General features: G+C 49.6%; 7 protein-coding genes across 7 annotated transcripts; 5 read left to right on the top strand and 2 right to left on the bottom strand.

Moving 5' to 3' along the window:
• Window positions 1-148: 148 nt before the first annotated feature.
• On the top strand, window positions 149-2,168 carry FOBCDRAFT_211697 (chaperonin Cpn60/TCP-1 family). Its single transcript, XM_031182033.3, has 4 exons — window positions 149-312; window positions 366-417; window positions 471-1,126; window positions 1,177-2,168. Exons 1-4 carry the CDS (start codon window positions 250-252, stop codon window positions 2,017-2,019), a joined length of 1,614 nt encoding a protein of 537 aa, XP_031042801.3. The 5' UTR covers window positions 149-249; the 3' UTR covers window positions 2,020-2,168.
• Window positions 2,169-2,387: 219 nt separating this feature from the next.
• On the top strand, window positions 2,388-3,051 carry FOBCDRAFT_255610 (uncharacterized protein). The gene is made up of 3 exons (XM_059611170.1): window positions 2,388-2,486; window positions 2,545-2,657; window positions 2,714-3,051. Exons 1-3 carry the CDS (start codon window positions 2,400-2,402, stop codon window positions 2,889-2,891), a joined length of 378 nt encoding a protein of 125 aa, XP_059466581.1. The 5' UTR covers window positions 2,388-2,399; the 3' UTR covers window positions 2,892-3,051.
• Window positions 3,052-3,701, bottom strand: FOBCDRAFT_211694 (cytochrome C oxidase copper chaperone-domain-containing protein). The gene is made up of 3 exons (XM_031182031.3): window positions 3,577-3,701; window positions 3,451-3,515; window positions 3,052-3,394 (listed from the first exon to the last, which is right to left on the bottom strand). The coding sequence occupies exons 1-3, from the start codon at window positions 3,599-3,601 to the stop codon at window positions 3,254-3,256; spliced, it is 231 nt and encodes a 76-aa protein (XP_031042799.1). The 5' UTR covers window positions 3,602-3,701; the 3' UTR covers window positions 3,052-3,253.
• A 306-nt stretch (window positions 3,702-4,007) lies between these two features.
• FOBCDRAFT_211690 (Alpha/Beta hydrolase protein) lies at window positions 4,008-5,768 on the top strand. The gene is made up of 4 exons (XM_031182029.3): window positions 4,008-4,445; window positions 4,495-4,890; window positions 4,943-5,210; window positions 5,260-5,768. The coding sequence occupies exons 1-4, from the start codon at window positions 4,389-4,391 to the stop codon at window positions 5,538-5,540; spliced, it is 1,002 nt and encodes a 333-aa protein (XP_031042797.2). The 5' UTR covers window positions 4,008-4,388; the 3' UTR covers window positions 5,541-5,768.
• Window positions 5,769-6,564: 796 nt separating this feature from the next.
• On the top strand, window positions 6,565-8,027 carry FOBCDRAFT_314077 (HSP20-like chaperone). Its single transcript, XM_031182028.3, has one exon. It carries the CDS (start codon window positions 6,715-6,717, stop codon window positions 7,765-7,767), a length of 1,053 nt encoding a protein of 350 aa, XP_031042796.1. The 5' UTR covers window positions 6,565-6,714; the 3' UTR covers window positions 7,768-8,027.
• Window positions 8,028-8,367: 340 nt separating this feature from the next.
• On the bottom strand, window positions 8,368-10,257 carry FOBCDRAFT_4456 (uncharacterized protein). Its single transcript, XM_031182027.3, has one exon. It carries the CDS (start codon window positions 10,129-10,131, stop codon window positions 8,524-8,526), a length of 1,608 nt encoding a protein of 535 aa, XP_031042795.3. The 5' UTR covers window positions 10,132-10,257; the 3' UTR covers window positions 8,368-8,523.
• Window positions 10,258-13,871: 3,614 nt separating this feature from the next.
• FOBCDRAFT_283741 (uncharacterized protein) lies at window positions 13,872-17,328 on the top strand (the record flags this gene model as incomplete). The annotated part of the gene is made up of 1 exon (XM_031182026.3): window positions 13,872-17,328. The coding sequence occupies one exon, from the start codon at window positions 13,872-13,874 to the stop codon at window positions 17,127-17,129; it is 3,258 nt and encodes a 1,085-aa protein (XP_031042794.2). The 3' UTR covers window positions 17,130-17,328.
• Window positions 17,329-17,390: the final 62 nt, after the last annotated feature.

Below are 17,390 nucleotides of genomic sequence, written 5' to 3'. Positions count from 1 at the left end.
CCTATGTAATAGTGCCGCTGGAGCCAAAAGCACGCTAGGACGTTCAGAGTTAGCTCAAGGAACCTCTCGGAGCTGGATGATCTCTACCCCCGATCCAAAATTTCTAGGTTGACAATTCCATGGCGGAGTAGGGCAGCCTAGGGGGGGTGGGACATCTCCAAGAAGTCCAGTCGTATTCCTACAAAGCCCCGCCATCAACATCACTTCTTTACTTTGAGGATCTAGGGACCGCCAAATTATTATCAAAATATGTCTGCCCCGGTCGCAGCTCCAGCCCCTGCAGCGGGAGGCTCTAGCAATGCTACTTTCCGAGTATGAAGAGCTCCAGACAGGCTTTTGAGCTTCACCCCGCTGACTTTAGACAGGATAAGGAGAAGCCCATGGCGGTGCGCTCCTCGAACATTGTCGCCGCTAGAGGTAAGGCGCCTTTGGTGCAACAACAAGCTTCTCAAATATTAACGGTTGAACAGCTGTCGCGGACGCTATCCGAACCTCTCTCGGTCCCCGAGGAATGGACAAGATGATTCGAGGTGGAAAGGGCGAGACCATTATCACAAACGATGGAAATACTATGCTCAAGAGCATGTCTGTCATGCATCCCACAGCAAAGATGCTTGTCAACCTTTCTGGTGCCCAGGATGTTGAAGCTGGTGATGGTACAACATCTGTTGTCGTCATCTGCGGAAGTCTTCTCGGTGCTGCCGACCGACTTCTCTCCAAGGGCATCCACCCTTCCGTCATCTCCGAGTCCTTCCAACGAGCTGCCGCTGCTGCCGTCGAGGTCCTACACGATATGTCCCTCCCAATCACTCTGAGCGATACTTCCTCGTTACTGCAAGCTGCCAACACCTCTCTGTCGTCCAAGATTGTCTCCCAATATTCGAATTTGCTTGGACCCATGGCGGTGAACTCAGTGACTAAGACCATCGACCTAAAGACCGCCGATAACGTCGATCTTAAGAACATTCGAATTGTCAAGCGAGTTGGTGGAACGATTGAAGATAGTGAACTTGTTGATGGTCTCGTCCTTACCCAGCCTGTGCTCAAGAACGCTGGTGGTCCGGCCCGTATGGAGAAGGCTCGAATTGGTCTCATCCAATTCCAGCTGAGCCCCCCCAAGCCTGATGTATGTCCATTTCTGTCGTATGAGGAATATTTTTTACTTACAATCTATAGATGGAGAATACTATCCAGGTCAACGACTACCGACAAATGGACAAGATCGTTAAGGAGGAGCGATTATACCTCCTGAACATGGCCAAGAAGATTAAGAAGGCGAAGTGCAACGTTCTGTTCATTCAGAAATCCATCTTGCGAGATGCTGTCAACGATCTATCGCTACACTTCCTGGCTAAGCTTGGTATCCTTGCTGTTAAGGACATCGAGCGCGATGAGGTCGAATTCATCTGCAAGTCAACTGGCTGTAAACCCATCGCTGATATTGATTCTTTCACCGAGGATAAGCTGGGCTATGCGGACCTGGTTGAGGAAGTTCAGTCTTCTGGATCGCGCATGGTCAAGGTTACCGGCACCAAGTCTGTCGGCAAGACCGTTTCCGTGGTTGTACGAGGCGCCAACTCTCTGATCCTTGAGGAGGCCGAGCGAAGTCTGCACGATGCTCTTTGTGTGGTACGATGCTTGGTCAAGAAGAAGGCTCTCATCGCCGGTGGTGGTGCCCCTGAGATTGAAATTGCTGCACAGCTGTCCAAGCAAGCGCGCAGCTTGACAGGCACCGAGGCCATCTGCTGGAAGGCCTTTGCGGATGCTCTTGAGGTGATCCCCACCACACTGGCCGAGAACGCGGGTCTCAACAGTATCAAGGTGGTGACGGAGCTACGACACCGACACGAGATGGGCGAGAAGAATGCAGGAGTCAGTATCAAGTCCGGAGGAGTCAACACCAACATTTCCAAGGAGAATGTGTTGCAGCCTCTTCTTGTTAGCACAAGCGCGATCGAGCTGGCGGCTGAGACAGTCAAGATGATTCTGAGGATAGACGACATTGCTTTGACCCGATAGAGTGAGATATCCCCCAGCAGCATCTGCCTTGGGTTGTATGAAAATACCAAAATGGGTTCTGGATCTGCCAAAAGCATTGCATTTTATAGAGTATGGTGAAACCCATAATTTATGCGTGGTGATTAATTGAGGTCTTCCATTGTCATTCATTGTGTTGTATGTGCAAGGTACTCACCAGTGCTTAATGTTGGAGAATCGGTAGTGGAAGGCAAGTTCGCTCCTTCCATCTGCTACCTTGCGATACAAGTTGACTCGAGGTACCTGAGGTACCAAGAAAGGTTTGTTCGTACAAAATTCCAGCAACTCCTTTGGTCCAACCGAAGAATTTCAGCTTTACGATATTGATTCGTGCATTTACTTAGCTGCGATTTATCTCAGCCATGGCTTCAAGCAACAAATCCGATTATTCAAGCAATGAGGACGACAATCCCGATTTTGCTGCAAAAGCCCAGGGGCGCCTTTTACAGGTAAGACTCACAACGTTCTAACCTATAATCGGATTTTCTCTGACTCTTTCGATGGCAGTTGAAGAAGGGGCGAGATGAGCGTATGAATGCTATTGTTCAAGAGTCAGCTACAGGGATGGACAAGCTACGCACCAGCATCGCCAGGTTCCAACAAGATCGACGAACAAAAGAGTATGCATTTTAGCAGAGCCTTGAATGATTTCAAGGATTCAACTGACGATTGGTAGAGTCCGCGCCGTTGCCATTTCTGTGACCAGGATTATTGAAGCAGTAGAGCGCAGGAAAGGCATTGAGCAGCAGATGGAAACACTCGTTTCTCGGCTAATCAACAAGACCCAGGAGGTTGAGAGCATGATGAAAACAGGCCTTCGAGGCAGGGAAGACGATGTGAAGAAGACTAAATGACTGGAACTCACGGCCATGTTTTCTTGTTGGGACATTTCATTCTTGGGGGTTTGAGGCAGGCCAGTGGAAACGAACCTGCGCATGAGCCTATGACGGACACTCACAATCAACGAACTCTCAAGCCTTTATGAGTTCTTCTCGCTATTCACATTGACCCGGCGGCCATCAAGGACAAGTCTTCAGGAATGTGCATCACTTACAAATTAAGAGGACATATCACGCCACTGCTGACCATCAATGTTTACGATATTCTCCGGAGGGGAACATGCATGGATTGCCCTTTATTCTACATTTATCGTATCTGTTATACATGGCCATATTCTATGGCCGAAGTCATTCCATCGTGTGAAGTTATGAATCTTTTACACCTGGTATCCAAATCCCGACATGCATGATCGGTACTGGTCGATTAGGGATTTGCAGTCGGCGGCAGGATCTTTTGCGTTAGAGAAGAGCATACACTCATCACGCTTGGCCTTCTCGTCCTTGCACACACAGCAGGGCTTGAAGGGGTGTTAGTATAGTGATTGAGAGCCGTTTTGACCAAGGAGAAGCTCACCTTGGGCTTGCTAGCAGCTGTGGTGGAAGGGGACGCAACATTTGCGGCGGCGCCCACGGGCGAAGCTATAGAGCCAAGTTAGTGTGAATTTAAGACCAATTGAGTGCTTGGGAGACTATAACATACAGATTGTTGTTTGAGCTGCGTCCATTGTGTCTAATTGTAATTCGTGGTTGTGAATTAACAAGTCAAGAAAATAGATCGTCGGCTAAGTTGACCTGAATGCGGCCATTCGTTTCCAATGGCGAAATGTGCCAGGGAGTCAGATTTCTAAGCTCTGCCTAGGCCGCTGACCAATCATTGCTTATGGCTCACGTGGAGTCGCGAGGACTTCGCGCTTCTCTTCTGACGTCATTTCTTTCCAGTCACGCAAATAATGCAGTGAGGTAGAGATCCATTGCGATGAGTGTTCCGATTTGGACTTGGGTACAAACATATCCAGCTCGATATCGCGGTTCTAACACATCGGTCTTGACGTTTACGAAATTACCAATCTGGGGAATAGGTCCCTGTAATTTGGAGCCGGTGTCTTCCGGGGACTGGCATCGCGGGTCCACCCGCTCTCCGGGCCTCACGGATTTACGCCGGCGACAAGGGCATATTCTCACTCGCCTAGTGAGATATCCTGCAACTTGAAGGTTGAAGGTGCAGCCGTATCCAATCATTTTACTGACCCTTCCCTCTGTTGGCTTACCACGGGCTCGTGAATCCATCCTGTGCTCTGCTCAAGCCCCCAATTGCGTGGGTCAGCCGCAAGTCCCAGTGAATCTGAGCCGTAAATCGCTTTGTCTTAATGTGAATCTTGAGAAATACTGAGCCTTCCTCTCAACAGATCATCAGCTGCAGTTCTAGCTATAAAGCCAAAGGCTTCCGGACCCAGAGCAAACTCGCCAGGCATAAAAATACGGTCTTCATTCTATCTATTCAGCAACCTAACCATGCTTAACATTGAGGAAATTCGTGCCCTCGGAAATGTCCATCCAGAATTTGAGCCTGTAAGTTGTCCAATACTCTTAGACATCACAAGTTATTCACAAACTTCAGATCATCAGAGCTCATAACCCAATGCTTAACGGATGGGATATGAACACTGACCTGGAATCTTTTCGCGAAATGATGGCTCAGGTGAAACAGTATCGACCTAAATCTGACGCGGCCGCACTTTCATATCAGACTAAAGACTTCAAGTTTCCTCTGAGAGATGGCTTTGAAGTTGACGCCAGATCATACATGCCCGATGGTGATGTGCCGACTGACGGACTTCCTGGGCTTGTTGTCTTTCACGGTGGTGGCTTCATCACAGGTGATCTTGACACTGAAGCAGGACTATGTGCCGAGTTCACAAAGCTTGGAGGCATTGCTGTGAATATTGATTACCGCCATGCTCCCGAACATGTGTTCCCCCAAGCTATCAACGATGCCTTTGATGCTACTATTTGGGTGAGTGACCCTTCATTCAAGAGACGAATGTGGCAATGCTGAAACCAGACAGGTATCTCAAAATGTGGACAAGCTTGGAATCAACCCGTCCAAAGGCTTCATCATTGGTGGTACCAGCTCAGGCGCCGACATCTCTCTGACCATCTCCCATCTTTATAGAGAAGCCGAGACCTTGCACCCTCTAACGGGTGTTTATGCTCCAATCACTTCTGGCGTGAATGATCAGACGGTCCCTGAAAAGTACAAGGAGTACTTCATCAGCTACGAGCAAAATGCCAAGGTCCCCGTGTTTAACGCAGAGTCGATGAAATTCGTTCACTGTATGCCTGCAATTCTCCCATGCCTAGGCTGTACTGACAAGTTTCACAGCGAAATATAGACCTGACCCAAAGAGCCCTCTCGCATTTCCGGTTGCATTCCCCAGTCATGCAAACCTTCCCAAGACTTACTTCCAGGCCTGTGGAATGGACCCTGTCAGAGACTGCAGCATTGTGCTTGAGCAAGTCTACAAGGACGAGGGAGTACCTACAAAGATTGACATCTACCCGGGTCTGCCTCATGCGTTTTGGGCCATCTTTCCAGAACTTGAGATATCGCAGAAGCGTGAGCGAGATACTGTTGAGGGTCTAAAGTGGTTGCTGGCTGTTTAAAGGCCCCCGACGATGTCTATGCCATAGACAGATTGTTATTGCTCAGTTTCAATGAGTCAGACAAGCATGTTAAAATGTCGAATCAGCACTGGTAGTCGTGTGTTTCCACGCGTGCGAAATGGTTGACGGCACAGGTGACGTAGACCAGCCGTGTAAGTGGGCAAACTCAAGCAGCTGTGGCCCAAAGTGCCAATCTTTGGAGATCTTGGAAATAAAGCAGAATAAAAGAACAAGAGCATTTAGAAACCGTCTACTAATTTGAATATTTGCTAAATAAATAAAAATCTAAGTTTCCGGAGAACACCTCTCTGAGATGAGCGTGTTGAGACTGAATCTCAGGTTCACTTGTCTTTTAAAGGAAAACTATCTCTCACACAGCGCGCTTGACAAAGTGCTCAAGCAAATCTTGTTATTAATGTCAAGCTTAATCTCAGAGCCCAGTAGACAATCAGTTAGAGGCCACGCGGCTGCTGGCAGACTGATTGATCTAATCTGATGTGGCGATGATGTGTACGATTGCTGAATGACTCAGCAGTCGGCTGAAATTAGGTAGCGCGTATTTTCTTCCCAACGAATCGTCGCTAATTAATTCTTTGAGTTGCTTTTGCCTTCGAATAAGCTCGGATAGTATTGTCTGCGAAAAGTCGCCATTCGCATATTACGATAGTGCGAAAACACAAACCGGCGCCGAGTTAACGAACTCGGAGTGTGGCCCAATTTATCCGCCCCCAGTGTTTTATTGGTCTCGGGACCGATCATGCTCCCTCATGCAACCCCAGACCTTATTCTCTGGAGGCGATTTCAAGGAGATGTGAGTGTGCGAGTGGCCGCGCGGCAACAAGAATGTCCCGAATCAAACGCATTTGCCTTCTCTGCTGATCCAAATGGTTCGACCAATTCATGTAAGTCTGGTACGTGTGTGTATTGTGCCTAGTCAAGGTTACGATGCGGGTTACGCATGTGTGTCTAGATCTCGCCTCCTAGCGGATGAGATGCCCCATCTGGCAGCCCGTCTCAATGGAGAATTTTTTTATATAAATCGCATGCTATGTCGACATGGTACGATATTTACCACCAGCTTACTCTACATCATCTACATTTATAAACACTCTTGACCTCTCCTCACTATCATCATTTACTATAAACCTTACTTGATAAGTATACATTACACAAAATGAGTCGACAACCAAACCCATTCAACAATGCAAACTTCTGGGACTTTGTTCAGCACTTTGACCCCAATCAAGCAACTGGCCGGGGAGTAGATCACCAGACTGAGACTCCATTTCCCTCTTTCATGGCGGGTTTCCCCTTTGGTTCGCCAGCTGGCCCTCACCCTCCTCACCATCCTCATCCCCATGGGCATGGACATGGTCCACGAGGACCTCCTCCACCCCCTGAGGCTGACGGCTTCGTCTGGGGTCCTTGGTTCTCTGGCGAAGGTGCTCCCGACAGTCGAATCCGCAATGAGCAACGCCAGCAGGCAAACGAGACTCAGCAAGCTACCAGCAGTGAAAGTCACGAGTCTGACGAGACCATGAACGTCCCTGACCCCGAAGAAGTTGCTCCTGAAGAGAATCAGTGCGGAGCTCGGCCTGAATGGGCTGGGCGAGGCCGTGGCCGTGGCCGTGGAGGCCCTCGATGCGGTCGAGGTCGAGGCCGCGGTGGCTTCCCCCACGGTCCTCACCATGGTTCTCACCATGGTCCTCATCACGGCCCTCATCCTCCCCCTCCCCCCTACGGTGGCCCCTTTGACCTTTCTGGCCTCTTCCGCGGATGGGGCAATCATCCTTTCTTTCGCAACATGCGCGAGCAGTTCCAAGAGAACCAGAACCAGGAACAAGACACCAATGACTCATCCGACTCCTCCTTCAACCCACCTATCGACATCTTCAACACCGAGAAGTCATATGTCATTCACGTCGCCCTCCCCGGCGCAAAGAAGGAGGATATTGGTGTGAACTGGGATGCCGACCGCAACCTTCTTAAGATCGCAGGCGTCGTCCACCGCCCTGGCGATGAAGCCTTCCTCAGCACTCTCAGCTCTGGCGAGCGCAAGGTCGGCATGTTTGAACGCAACGTAGCTCTGCCGCCCACGGGAGCAGATGAGCGCGACGAGGTTGACGGTCTGGGCATCACCGCCAAGATGGAGGACGGTGTCTTGGCTATTACTGTGCCCAAGGCTGAGAAAGAGTGGACTGAGATCCACAAGATCGATATTGAGTAAGGATTGGAAAGGTTGGAAATGATATGTTATGATATCCACACTTGTAATGGAGTTTGGTAGCTGCTATGGCTTTTGGTCAGTTTCACGATAAGGTAGTTTTAGCTTCTGGTTTTAATTTGGGCTCTGTTGGCGCGAATACCTAAAGTAGGTACGATATATATATTTATTCAGAGGCGGAAAAAGAAAGGAAGAAGAAGAAAAATAAGAAGAAAAAAAAATAAATACATACATATATTAATTCATCAAAATCTTTATTTGCGGACGTGACTAGTCCCTGTAAGCCTTTCTGATCCAAGTTCACATGCCAGAGTGGAGAATCAAGGTGATGAGTATAGTGTATTTACGTTATTTATTCAGTCTAACAGCTTAAAGCTGAACATGTCTTCATCCGCGTTAAGCCTATGCAATGGGTATATGCTAGAATGTAGTGGGAGTTCTGTCTAAGAAGAAAAGGGCGTTGCCGGGCTCTCCAAGCCGGTGGTGTTTAAGAAGGTGAATATAAAGTAACGTGCTTCAAAGTGCTTTCGTCATGCCGGTGGAACAAAAGAGGTCGGTATGCTCTTTGCGCAATATGCAATTTCCGATGATCTTTCCAGGGTAAAAAAAGTGAAGGAATAACAAAGAAAATAAAAGTGAAAACCAGCAAAGTGAACTCCTGTGTAGTCCTCAACGTCCAATCATTAGGGTATTAGTGAATCGAGCTGGGCATGTCCCTCGTCACTTCAGAAACAAAAAAGAGTGTGTAAGATTCGCTTGCTATAACTCAAGCTCGCGAGTGATCTCCTCGCGCACATGGCGAGACCACTTGAGAATGGCGGTCTCAAAATCAACCCAGACCTGTGGAGATGTGTTGTACTGGACTCCGAGCACATCGACTTTCAACATGACCTCGAAGCGCAGTTCGGCAGCTTTGACCCAGTATCGTAAGTTATCAGCGCAGCGATAGGGCTTCTGGGTATCGGTGTGAAAGCTTCCAATGGCACCAAATCGCCTTCGTGATTTGTGCACAACGGCATTGTGAAGCTTAACCAGTCGCACACCATTCTGCATGGCTTCGAGGAAAGGGGTAGGCTTCGCATCTGCAGGCGACATTGACTTCCATTCTGGTAAAGGTTCAGAAGCCGTGTCCATGGACATGAGAAACGCCCGTTCCCGCTCCAATTCGCGACCAGACCAGTCGCCCTTGAGCCATGTCCAGCCGACCCGTTCAGCCCTCTCCGCATCTTCGATCTCCTGTTCCTTTTTCAAGATGTCGAAGACACTCTCGACCCAGTCATTCATCGTTTTGATCTCCTCTTGCCTCATGCCTTCTTTGAAATTTCGGGTGGCCATCTGCCTTAATGTTTCCATGACAGCTAGCAGGTCTGCCCTGACTTGCTTCTCGGGTTTAATAGAGTCAAGACGGTCAGGCAGTTCGTGTGCTGTGTAGTAGATTTTTGCCGCGCGGATTGCCAGCGTAACAACATCGAGAATATGCATTCCTTGCAGCTCAAACCATCCTTGCGTGTTTTCCGCTGGCATGTTGGGGTAATCGGGGGCACTGGACGGTGCCTCGTAAGTACCGGTTCTTCGCGCCTCAACTTCATTCAGTGCCTTCTTGGCGTCGCCAAGCGTTTGCTCGAGTTCTGACTTGAGCTCCAGAATGGTAGGTGGCTTAGGGACCACCTTTTCACGGTGGTGATACGTACTCACAGTCGGTGGGAGCATATCACCGCCAAGATCACTGAAGTTGTCCTCATAGTAATCATCCAGCTCCTCGATAGGAGACTCAACAAGGTCGGTGCCGAAGCCCTGGGAGCTGAAATCTGGGCTGCTGTCGGTAGAGGCGTATGACGAGTCAAAATCCGAGCCCACGATCTTGGGCAAAGCTTCGGCATTCGTGTCCAAGGAAGAGAGATCCAGGGTGGCGCGCTGCTGCTTCTTCCTGGCCAGTTGACCACCCTTGCCGTCAAGTAGGCCTGTTCGAGCAAAATAGTACTGCAGATGCGCGATGCTGCCCAGGCTCATCACACTCTCGCGGGATCGGGCGCTGGCGGCAAAATCAGTTCCTTGCGGCCGCATATATCCCCGTCGGCGACTCCTGCCGTCAAAGTTATAACTGGAGTGACGAGAAATGGCCGAAATATCTGAATGGCGATTCTTCAGCGTGCTAGTGTCGAGGCTTCCGGTGGAATGACGGTTGAATTTCTCAATGCCCAGAGCATCCCGAGGATTGGCATCGTTACTGCCATGCGACCAAGAGGATGTCGTCGACAAGCAGCGAGAGAGCTCTGGGCATGCGCCGATAGCTGGTGTTGGAAGAGCGTCTGGAGGCGGGGAGTCGCAGCGAAATGACGGTGTCTGATCGTTGGTGGCAGCCATCATGCTATGGATGCTATGCTGGTACCGTGCTAAACAAAAGAGCGTGCAGAGTGCGATAGAGCTTGAACTTGATTTATCGATGCGTAGTAGTACAGTAGTCGACCGACCCTCGCGAGATCAACCTCGTGACTTTTGACAGTGACGTTGTGTCTGTGAACAATGATCTGCACTTACACAGATTCACAAACACGAGAAATGAGGTCCCACACGATATCTCGGGGATAGCTTGGCCTGGAAATTGGGGCTTGATAATGGATCAGCCCGGGAACTGCGACTGGGTTGCGCTGCGGCTGAGGGACAATGATTGAGAGAGCGAATAACAGAAAAGGCGAGGATCGAATATAAACAGTAATCGAGGGGTAGCAAAGACAGAAGACAGGACAGCAAGACAAGATGAGACCAGGTAAGGAGGGGGAGGAATTAAATTAATTAAAAAGTTGACGGCGACAAGACGGGAAGGGGAAATTCAATGGATGAATGATTTCCAGGGGGTTTCCAACGGCGATGGGGCGACCTGATGCCTGGATTCAGTCAGTGGTTGGCGGGACAGGCACGGGCAAAGCCAGGGTAAAATTACACATCCAGTTCTCCAATTCTCACGGATACCGACTGGACAACGAAGGGCCAACGCGTGACAGGGGTGATTAAACGGCGATGGAGAAGCTAAGTTGCTGGTCGTAAACAGAGCAAGGATTGAAGAAAGATTTCGTGTTTTCCAGAAGCCGCGTGTCGTCAGGGTTTATCGGTAGAGCAGGAGCAGGAGCAGGAGGGAGGTAGAGGGAGAGTCGATACGTTTTCTAGGTATTCGTTTATCGTGATGGCGGTTTGAGATGTATCTAGAGTCGACAAAGAGCTACCAGATACTTATTATGGCCTGGGACAAAAGAGGATTAAGATCGGCATCACAGACGCCAAAGACAGGGAAAGCAGCTGCAATACACAGGTACAAATTGCAAGACCATCCAGTAAGCCCTACAAGTAATAAAGCTCGAATAAGAGGCTGTTGACTGGACACATCTGACCACCCGTTCCTTGAGCTTGGAACAATTGGTATAGTAGGCGTTTATCAACACGACAAATTGCACGGTCAGATGTCAGGGATGAAGAAATAGATGGGGTCAAGGGGAGGATCGAATATGGAGCAATAGCATCGGCATCATTAGCACAGCAGCGAAGCTCTTTTAATATCACAATTGTCGATAACCGACAGCACGCCAGTATCATATCCCCGGGCAACGTGCAATTGTACAAGAACGGATCGTGGGTTTGCAGATTCAGAGGGCTAGACCTCTAGCACAGGCTTTATCGGACATACTAATCTCCTCCAGGTTGATTGGAATTCTTGCTTGCCTGCACTGGGCCCGTTGCTATGGGCATCAACAATTACGAGTTTCAGACTTTCATTGGAACTCCATCCCGATGACGACAAGGAGCCGTTTACAAGAAAGTTCCGTGCTCAACAAAGGCCATTGGAACCCTGTGAAAGTCGAACCTGGGGCTCGGGACGGGCCCGATGGTTAATTCTTCCGTTATTGGGTTTATGCACTTGAAATGCAGACTTCCACTATCAGCCGGTTGTTACAGCTCAAGCTTTCTGAAATCTAACCGTAATTGGTGAATGAATACCTAGTAGATTGATGTTGATACCTCTGTGCATATGCTATTGCATCTACCGTATTGCCACTGTTTGTTTTCTTTTTCCTCTCCAAGGTTCATCAATAAATGATTCTGGTAAGAGTGTAGCTTTCTGACGACTGATCTAACAAATGGCATATTCTGCCTGCTCTATTGCAACGCATCTTCTCCAGAATGACTTCTCTTCGTGGCTCCGTACATTTCAATGTCTGTTAATTCGAGACTGAATACATATGATATTCTGTTCCCAACCAACTAATTGTCCACTTTACAAGCTTCCTCACTTTAAGCAACCTCTGGATCGACAGCAGCCTATCCATGAACTGGTCGATACGCTAATTCCGACCGGCTGCTGCTAGGCGAGATCATTGACCAGGGATGTACCTCTTCACACAATTCGCAAGCAAATCAGAGGCAGCCTATGATCCAATCCCGGCAGTTATCCCAGGTCAGTGTGCATCAATCTAGCATACTACGTAGCACGTAATATTAACATCGTCCTTTCCTGCGTCCAAGTATTGTACAAAGAGACGAGACTACGAATAGATGGGTATGGAATTCAAAATCCTCAACTGTACTCCTTCCTGCGGGCTTCTTGTCTCTTTGCAGAGTGCTGAGAGAAATGACTCCGTGTTCATCTGAGCTTGTACCCGTTGCTTTAACGACACCTCATAAACCTTCTTTATGCTGAGGTCTTTGACTTTTAGTGGCTTCCATCTTACCTCGTTTGGCCTTTCTCTTTGACTATCGTTCTGATTGCCGGATTGAGATTAACTTTTATTGTTCACTCTATTCTTTTCCCCACGGTTTTTTATACAAACAGAACTCCCAGTTATTTTCGCCGGCCTTGGCTACCAACCTTGTACCTGCCGAAACCTAGCCTATTCCATGCCTCTGGCCCTTCCATTTAGGTATCCCCATCTAATAAGTCACCAATCTTCAAGACCTTAAGTTGCCAGCAAGATTTTCTTTAACCTTTGACTACAAGCGTTTGACTACAAACTCATCTTTGTTGGTTTTTCTCTCCTGCCAACTACAACTCTACCTTTCTCCACTTACGACAGTCATTTCATCTTGGACACATCTTATTATTCTCTTTTCAAATACTCTGTCCGAAACTTTGGCCCCCTTTTGTCCCCGCCTGACACTCTCTGTCTCTATGTCCCCATCGGACGATAACCGTGTTGCTCTCGTTTGATGAGAGTTCAAATACTTCGGTCCCATCTGAACTTTCCTCTGCGACAACATTTGATACGACTGTTCTTGTTGTACTTTTCACCAACGCACCTGTCCTGCCGATGTGCTTATCATTTGTCTACCTGTTTGAGCTAGGCGAGGTTATAGCTTGAGGCCGAGACGACAGCTCCTAATCGACTCAAACGGCAGTGTATGACCGTTTGACTGTTCATTGCTGATCCACCAGGGAATTGGGCCGCCTGCTTCTATTATTGCAGTTACTTCTGCACTCCTGCAGCAGTCTCTTGCGCTTATTGTGCGCTGCCTTACCTCCAATCAGTGGCTGGCAGTCTGGTAAGCTGTGCTACAGAGGACCCTCAAAACTTGGCCGCTAGCTCCACCTAAGCTATCATTGACAACAACCCTCAGCCCATCCATCACATCCTAGATGTGCATGTGCATGTGAGAGCGTTGTAATTCATTCGACCACTCTCCCTCCAACTTTCTGCCCCGACACTGTCATTGGGGTTCGTATTGGCCTCAGCGATCACGGCTACGCAATACCATGACAGCTGATAGCGCACGGTTGGGCCAGAGTGATTAGTGGCACTGAAAGGCAAGATATTTGTCTCAGGGAGATAGAGGGAGAGGCTCTGAGTGCATAAGGACACTCTGTGACAGTTACGCAGAAAAAGTTGGAGATTTCACGCCTCACCAACAATCATCCAATCTGTCCTGTCTTATTTTTTCCATCTGCGCATTGACGGGTTACAAAGAACATTTCGCTTCTGGATCTCGAGTGCCCAAACCCATCCAACAAATCCTGGCTTCTGGACCTGGATCTGCACTTCATAACTTGGACTGGTACAACCAATTTCTTACCAGGTTTCCAGCTGTCCCTCGCTTTTCGAGGGGCCAACTCCAACGATTAGATGAACACCGGCGATTTGAACGCGACGACCTCTGCCGTCAAAGATAACAACGACAGCGACTGGATGCCAAAGGCTGATCCCTTTTTATCAACGCCTGCTGCAAGCCCTGAAACTAACCGACCTACCGACGTGGGCGAGCTTACCAGCGGCAACTGCTACAGTGACCAGGACCATGATGTGCCCACGGACAGCCTGCTGAATTTCGCTGATGTCCCTGGTCAACTATCTCACCTGCCATTCAACCCTGGTTCTGCCAATCCCTCCTCCACCTACACCCCAGATCCTAATTCCAGCTTGCTCACTTTCTCATCTTCCATTATTGACACGACTCCGACTTCGTCTGCCTCGTCTGTCACCGATACGCCCACGACTAGCACGACTGTCGGTGCCTCAGCCGCGACAACCCCTGCCACGATAACAAAAATAACGTCAACGTCAACAAACGCTCTTCTCCCGTTTCCTACTCCAACGTCGCCCCTACCATCATCTGCTCTTCGCAAGACCTCACCAGGATTAGCTGCCCGACTAAAAGCTTTGGGATTTGGCGCCCAAAAATTCTCTACGCCCCCGATAACGCCTCAAAACGATCGCATCGGCCGTCTGAACGAGGATCAGCTTCGACAGCTCGACGAGAAGCACCAAGCGGGTTCAGTCAAATCGGTCATCGCCCGGCGCGGTCGCCCGTGGAAGGGCGCCGGTGCTTCTTCCTCACCAAAGCCCGTCGCCCACGACCCCAATCTTGAGCTACCGCCGTTCAAGGTCGAGATTCCCGAGTCTACCGTGGCCTTGTTGCCCGAGATTCAGACCCCCGAACCCCTGGACATGGACACTCAAAAGTATCGTCTCCCTGACCATACCAACGGCAATGGGACAAAGGTCACCCTGGACACTCGTCGCGAACACATCGAGCGCACCACACGCCCTCCATCTCCTGATAGTGCAGGCCTACCTCCTCCTCCTCCACCCCCGAAGGATACACCACCGATCGCAACTTCTACGCCGGCTACGCCCCCGACCGATTACGTTCCTAGCCTCAACTCATATTTCACACCTGGCCATAACCGCCCCGGTTCTATATACACATTATCGCGCGCTTCTTTTGCCTCCCAGCTTGCTCAATTAACGTCACTGCAACTCCCAGATGCGGAATCGCTAGCGAGCCAGGTTACTGCTATTCCAACGGCTCAGGTGGCTGCCAAAGCCCTGATCAATGCTGCCGAGCAAATCAGGAGTTGGATATCCAAGGCATCGGAGGTTGTGGAAGGCCTGGATAGCGAAGATGATGTCGAGTGGGCTGCAGCTGGTGGTCGCGAGGGCCTGGCTGAAGTAGAAATGGCTATTACTCGCTTTGAGGAGCTTGTCAAAGCCTATGTTGGAGCTATCGAGCAGTTGCAAAACAGGAAAGATGTTGCCAATGTATCTGTGCAAGACCTGACCCAAGCTGTTTCGCAAATGGAGTCAGTCATTCATGAGTGGGAGAAGATCCGCAGGACGCTACATGTGGTAAGAGCTCAGGTGGAAATAGCTATGGAGTGGGAGGAACTTTGGAACAACGTTCTCGGAGATGTACAAGGGGAAATGGACGAACTCAGCAGATTGGTATTTGAGATGGAAGAACGACGCCACAAGAGCTTGATGGCTGCCAACGCTGACAGTGTTGACATTGGGGACCTTGAGACAATTGTGGAAGAAAACCCTATTCAGGCAGCTCGACTGCAGGCACCAAGTCGTTATAGCCTTCCGACCTTTCCAGTAACACCTAACTCACCAGGCACGCCCACCTTGTCGCAGGACGACTCGAGTTTACTGGCTCTGTTTGCTCGAATGCAGCCCTTGAGGGCATCTCTTGACTTCCTGCCGATGCGGCTGTCCATGTTTGAGGCGAGGGCCCAGCCATCGTTTCCCACAGCCTGTGAGGAGCTAAACATGCGTCGTGAAGGACTTGATGCTAGCTACAAGAAGCTAGAGAAGGATGCTGAGTCGCTGCGCAAGGAGTTAGGAGAGGATCGATGGGTTATTGTTTTCCGAGGTGCTGGTAGACAAGCGCAGAAGATGCAAGAGTCTGTCGAGCGCTCTCTTCTCAAACTTAGAGAGGCTGCCGACTCCGGTATGCATCTGACTAACCAGCCTGCTATGATGAAGAAGTTGGAAAGCTACGAGGCCAAAAGAATGCATTACGGGCCAGCTATTGAGCGTGTCCTCTCAATCATCGACAAGGGTGTCAGTGAGCGGCTAACAGTTAATGGTGAGATTCTGCGTTTGCATAACGACATGCAAAATAGGTGGCAGGCTTTGAAACAGCAGATGAAAGATGCAGAGTCATTGATTGAGGAAATTCATGCAGATAAGGGTCAGCAGCTACGGGATTCCATCTCCAGTATGCTCTCAAACGATCGCTCAACCTTAGGTAGCGGACGTGAAACCCCCGGCAGCTCACCACCATCGTCGGTTATCATGTCGAGTTTGGGACTGGATCCTCATACGCCATTATCAAAAAACCCAAAAGTACGGGCTACGCCAGGTGCTGCCAACCGCCCAATTCCCTCGAACCGTCGACACTCTTCACTGCCAGCACCAACATCACAAACAAGCAGGAAATCGGGTTTCTCTCGCCTTTCCACTATCACAGGCTCTTCGTCTACTGCCAGTCTGCCGCCCAGCCAGATTAAACGACCAGATTCGAAGCTTGCACACCGCCCACGTTGGAACGCTTCGACAAATACGTCAGATGTCGATACTGGTCACAACTTTAAACCTCTTACGCTAACGACACCGAGTCCATATGCTAAGAAGAGCCCTGTCGCACACAAATCTGCTGGCTCAACTACACCAGGTTCTGGTACCTCAAAGCTACCGACATTGCGCAGCCCTCTAGCACGTGCCTCATCAGCGTCTCCCAGAGTCGACGAAACGCCGACTAGAGGCAGTCATTCAAACCTCTCATTCCGGGAGAGGCTTGCGTCCCCTGGTGCAAACTCTCAGCCATTGCCAAAGCCACGCCTGGCTTCTCATCAATCAACAACGGCCCTCTCCGGCAGACGCTCGTCTCTACAGGCCTCAAGATCTATCGGACCCGATGGAGACCGGCACAGCAGGCCTGCTAGCTCTCTTGCTATGTCTACAAGGAGGATTAGTCTTCTACCTCAGCCCACAGAAACCGGTCGGGCCAGCCCTGCCTCTGTCTCGAGTATTCGGTCTACAATGCGTAAACCTTCTCCTGCTGAGCCGAAAGATTCAAAGCCCAGATGGAGGCACTAAAAGCTATACACCTCTACTGCAGCATAGCGTGTTAACAGTCTCACCCAGGAACGATGCTTTCCGTTCCAATGTAACATCATATTCCATCGATTTGACTTCGTTATACGAACCTCGTGGCCTCGCTATCGGCCTCAACATTATCAAAAAGCCTGGCGTACCATTTACGAAATAATTCTTTTCAGCAGCATGGCGTACCAGGTTAACATCAAGACGGTTGACGGAGTTTGGGACATAACTTAAGGGATGACACAGTCTTGCTCT

The sequence above is a fragment of the Fusarium oxysporum genome, chromosome I, assembly GCF_013085055.1.
Source record: "Fusarium oxysporum Fo47 chromosome I, complete sequence".
Taxonomy (NCBI): domain Eukaryota; kingdom Fungi; phylum Ascomycota; class Sordariomycetes; order Hypocreales; family Nectriaceae; genus Fusarium; species Fusarium oxysporum.
Note: the sequence above shows the minus strand (reverse complement) of the source record. Positions and strands in the feature narration are given on the sequence as shown.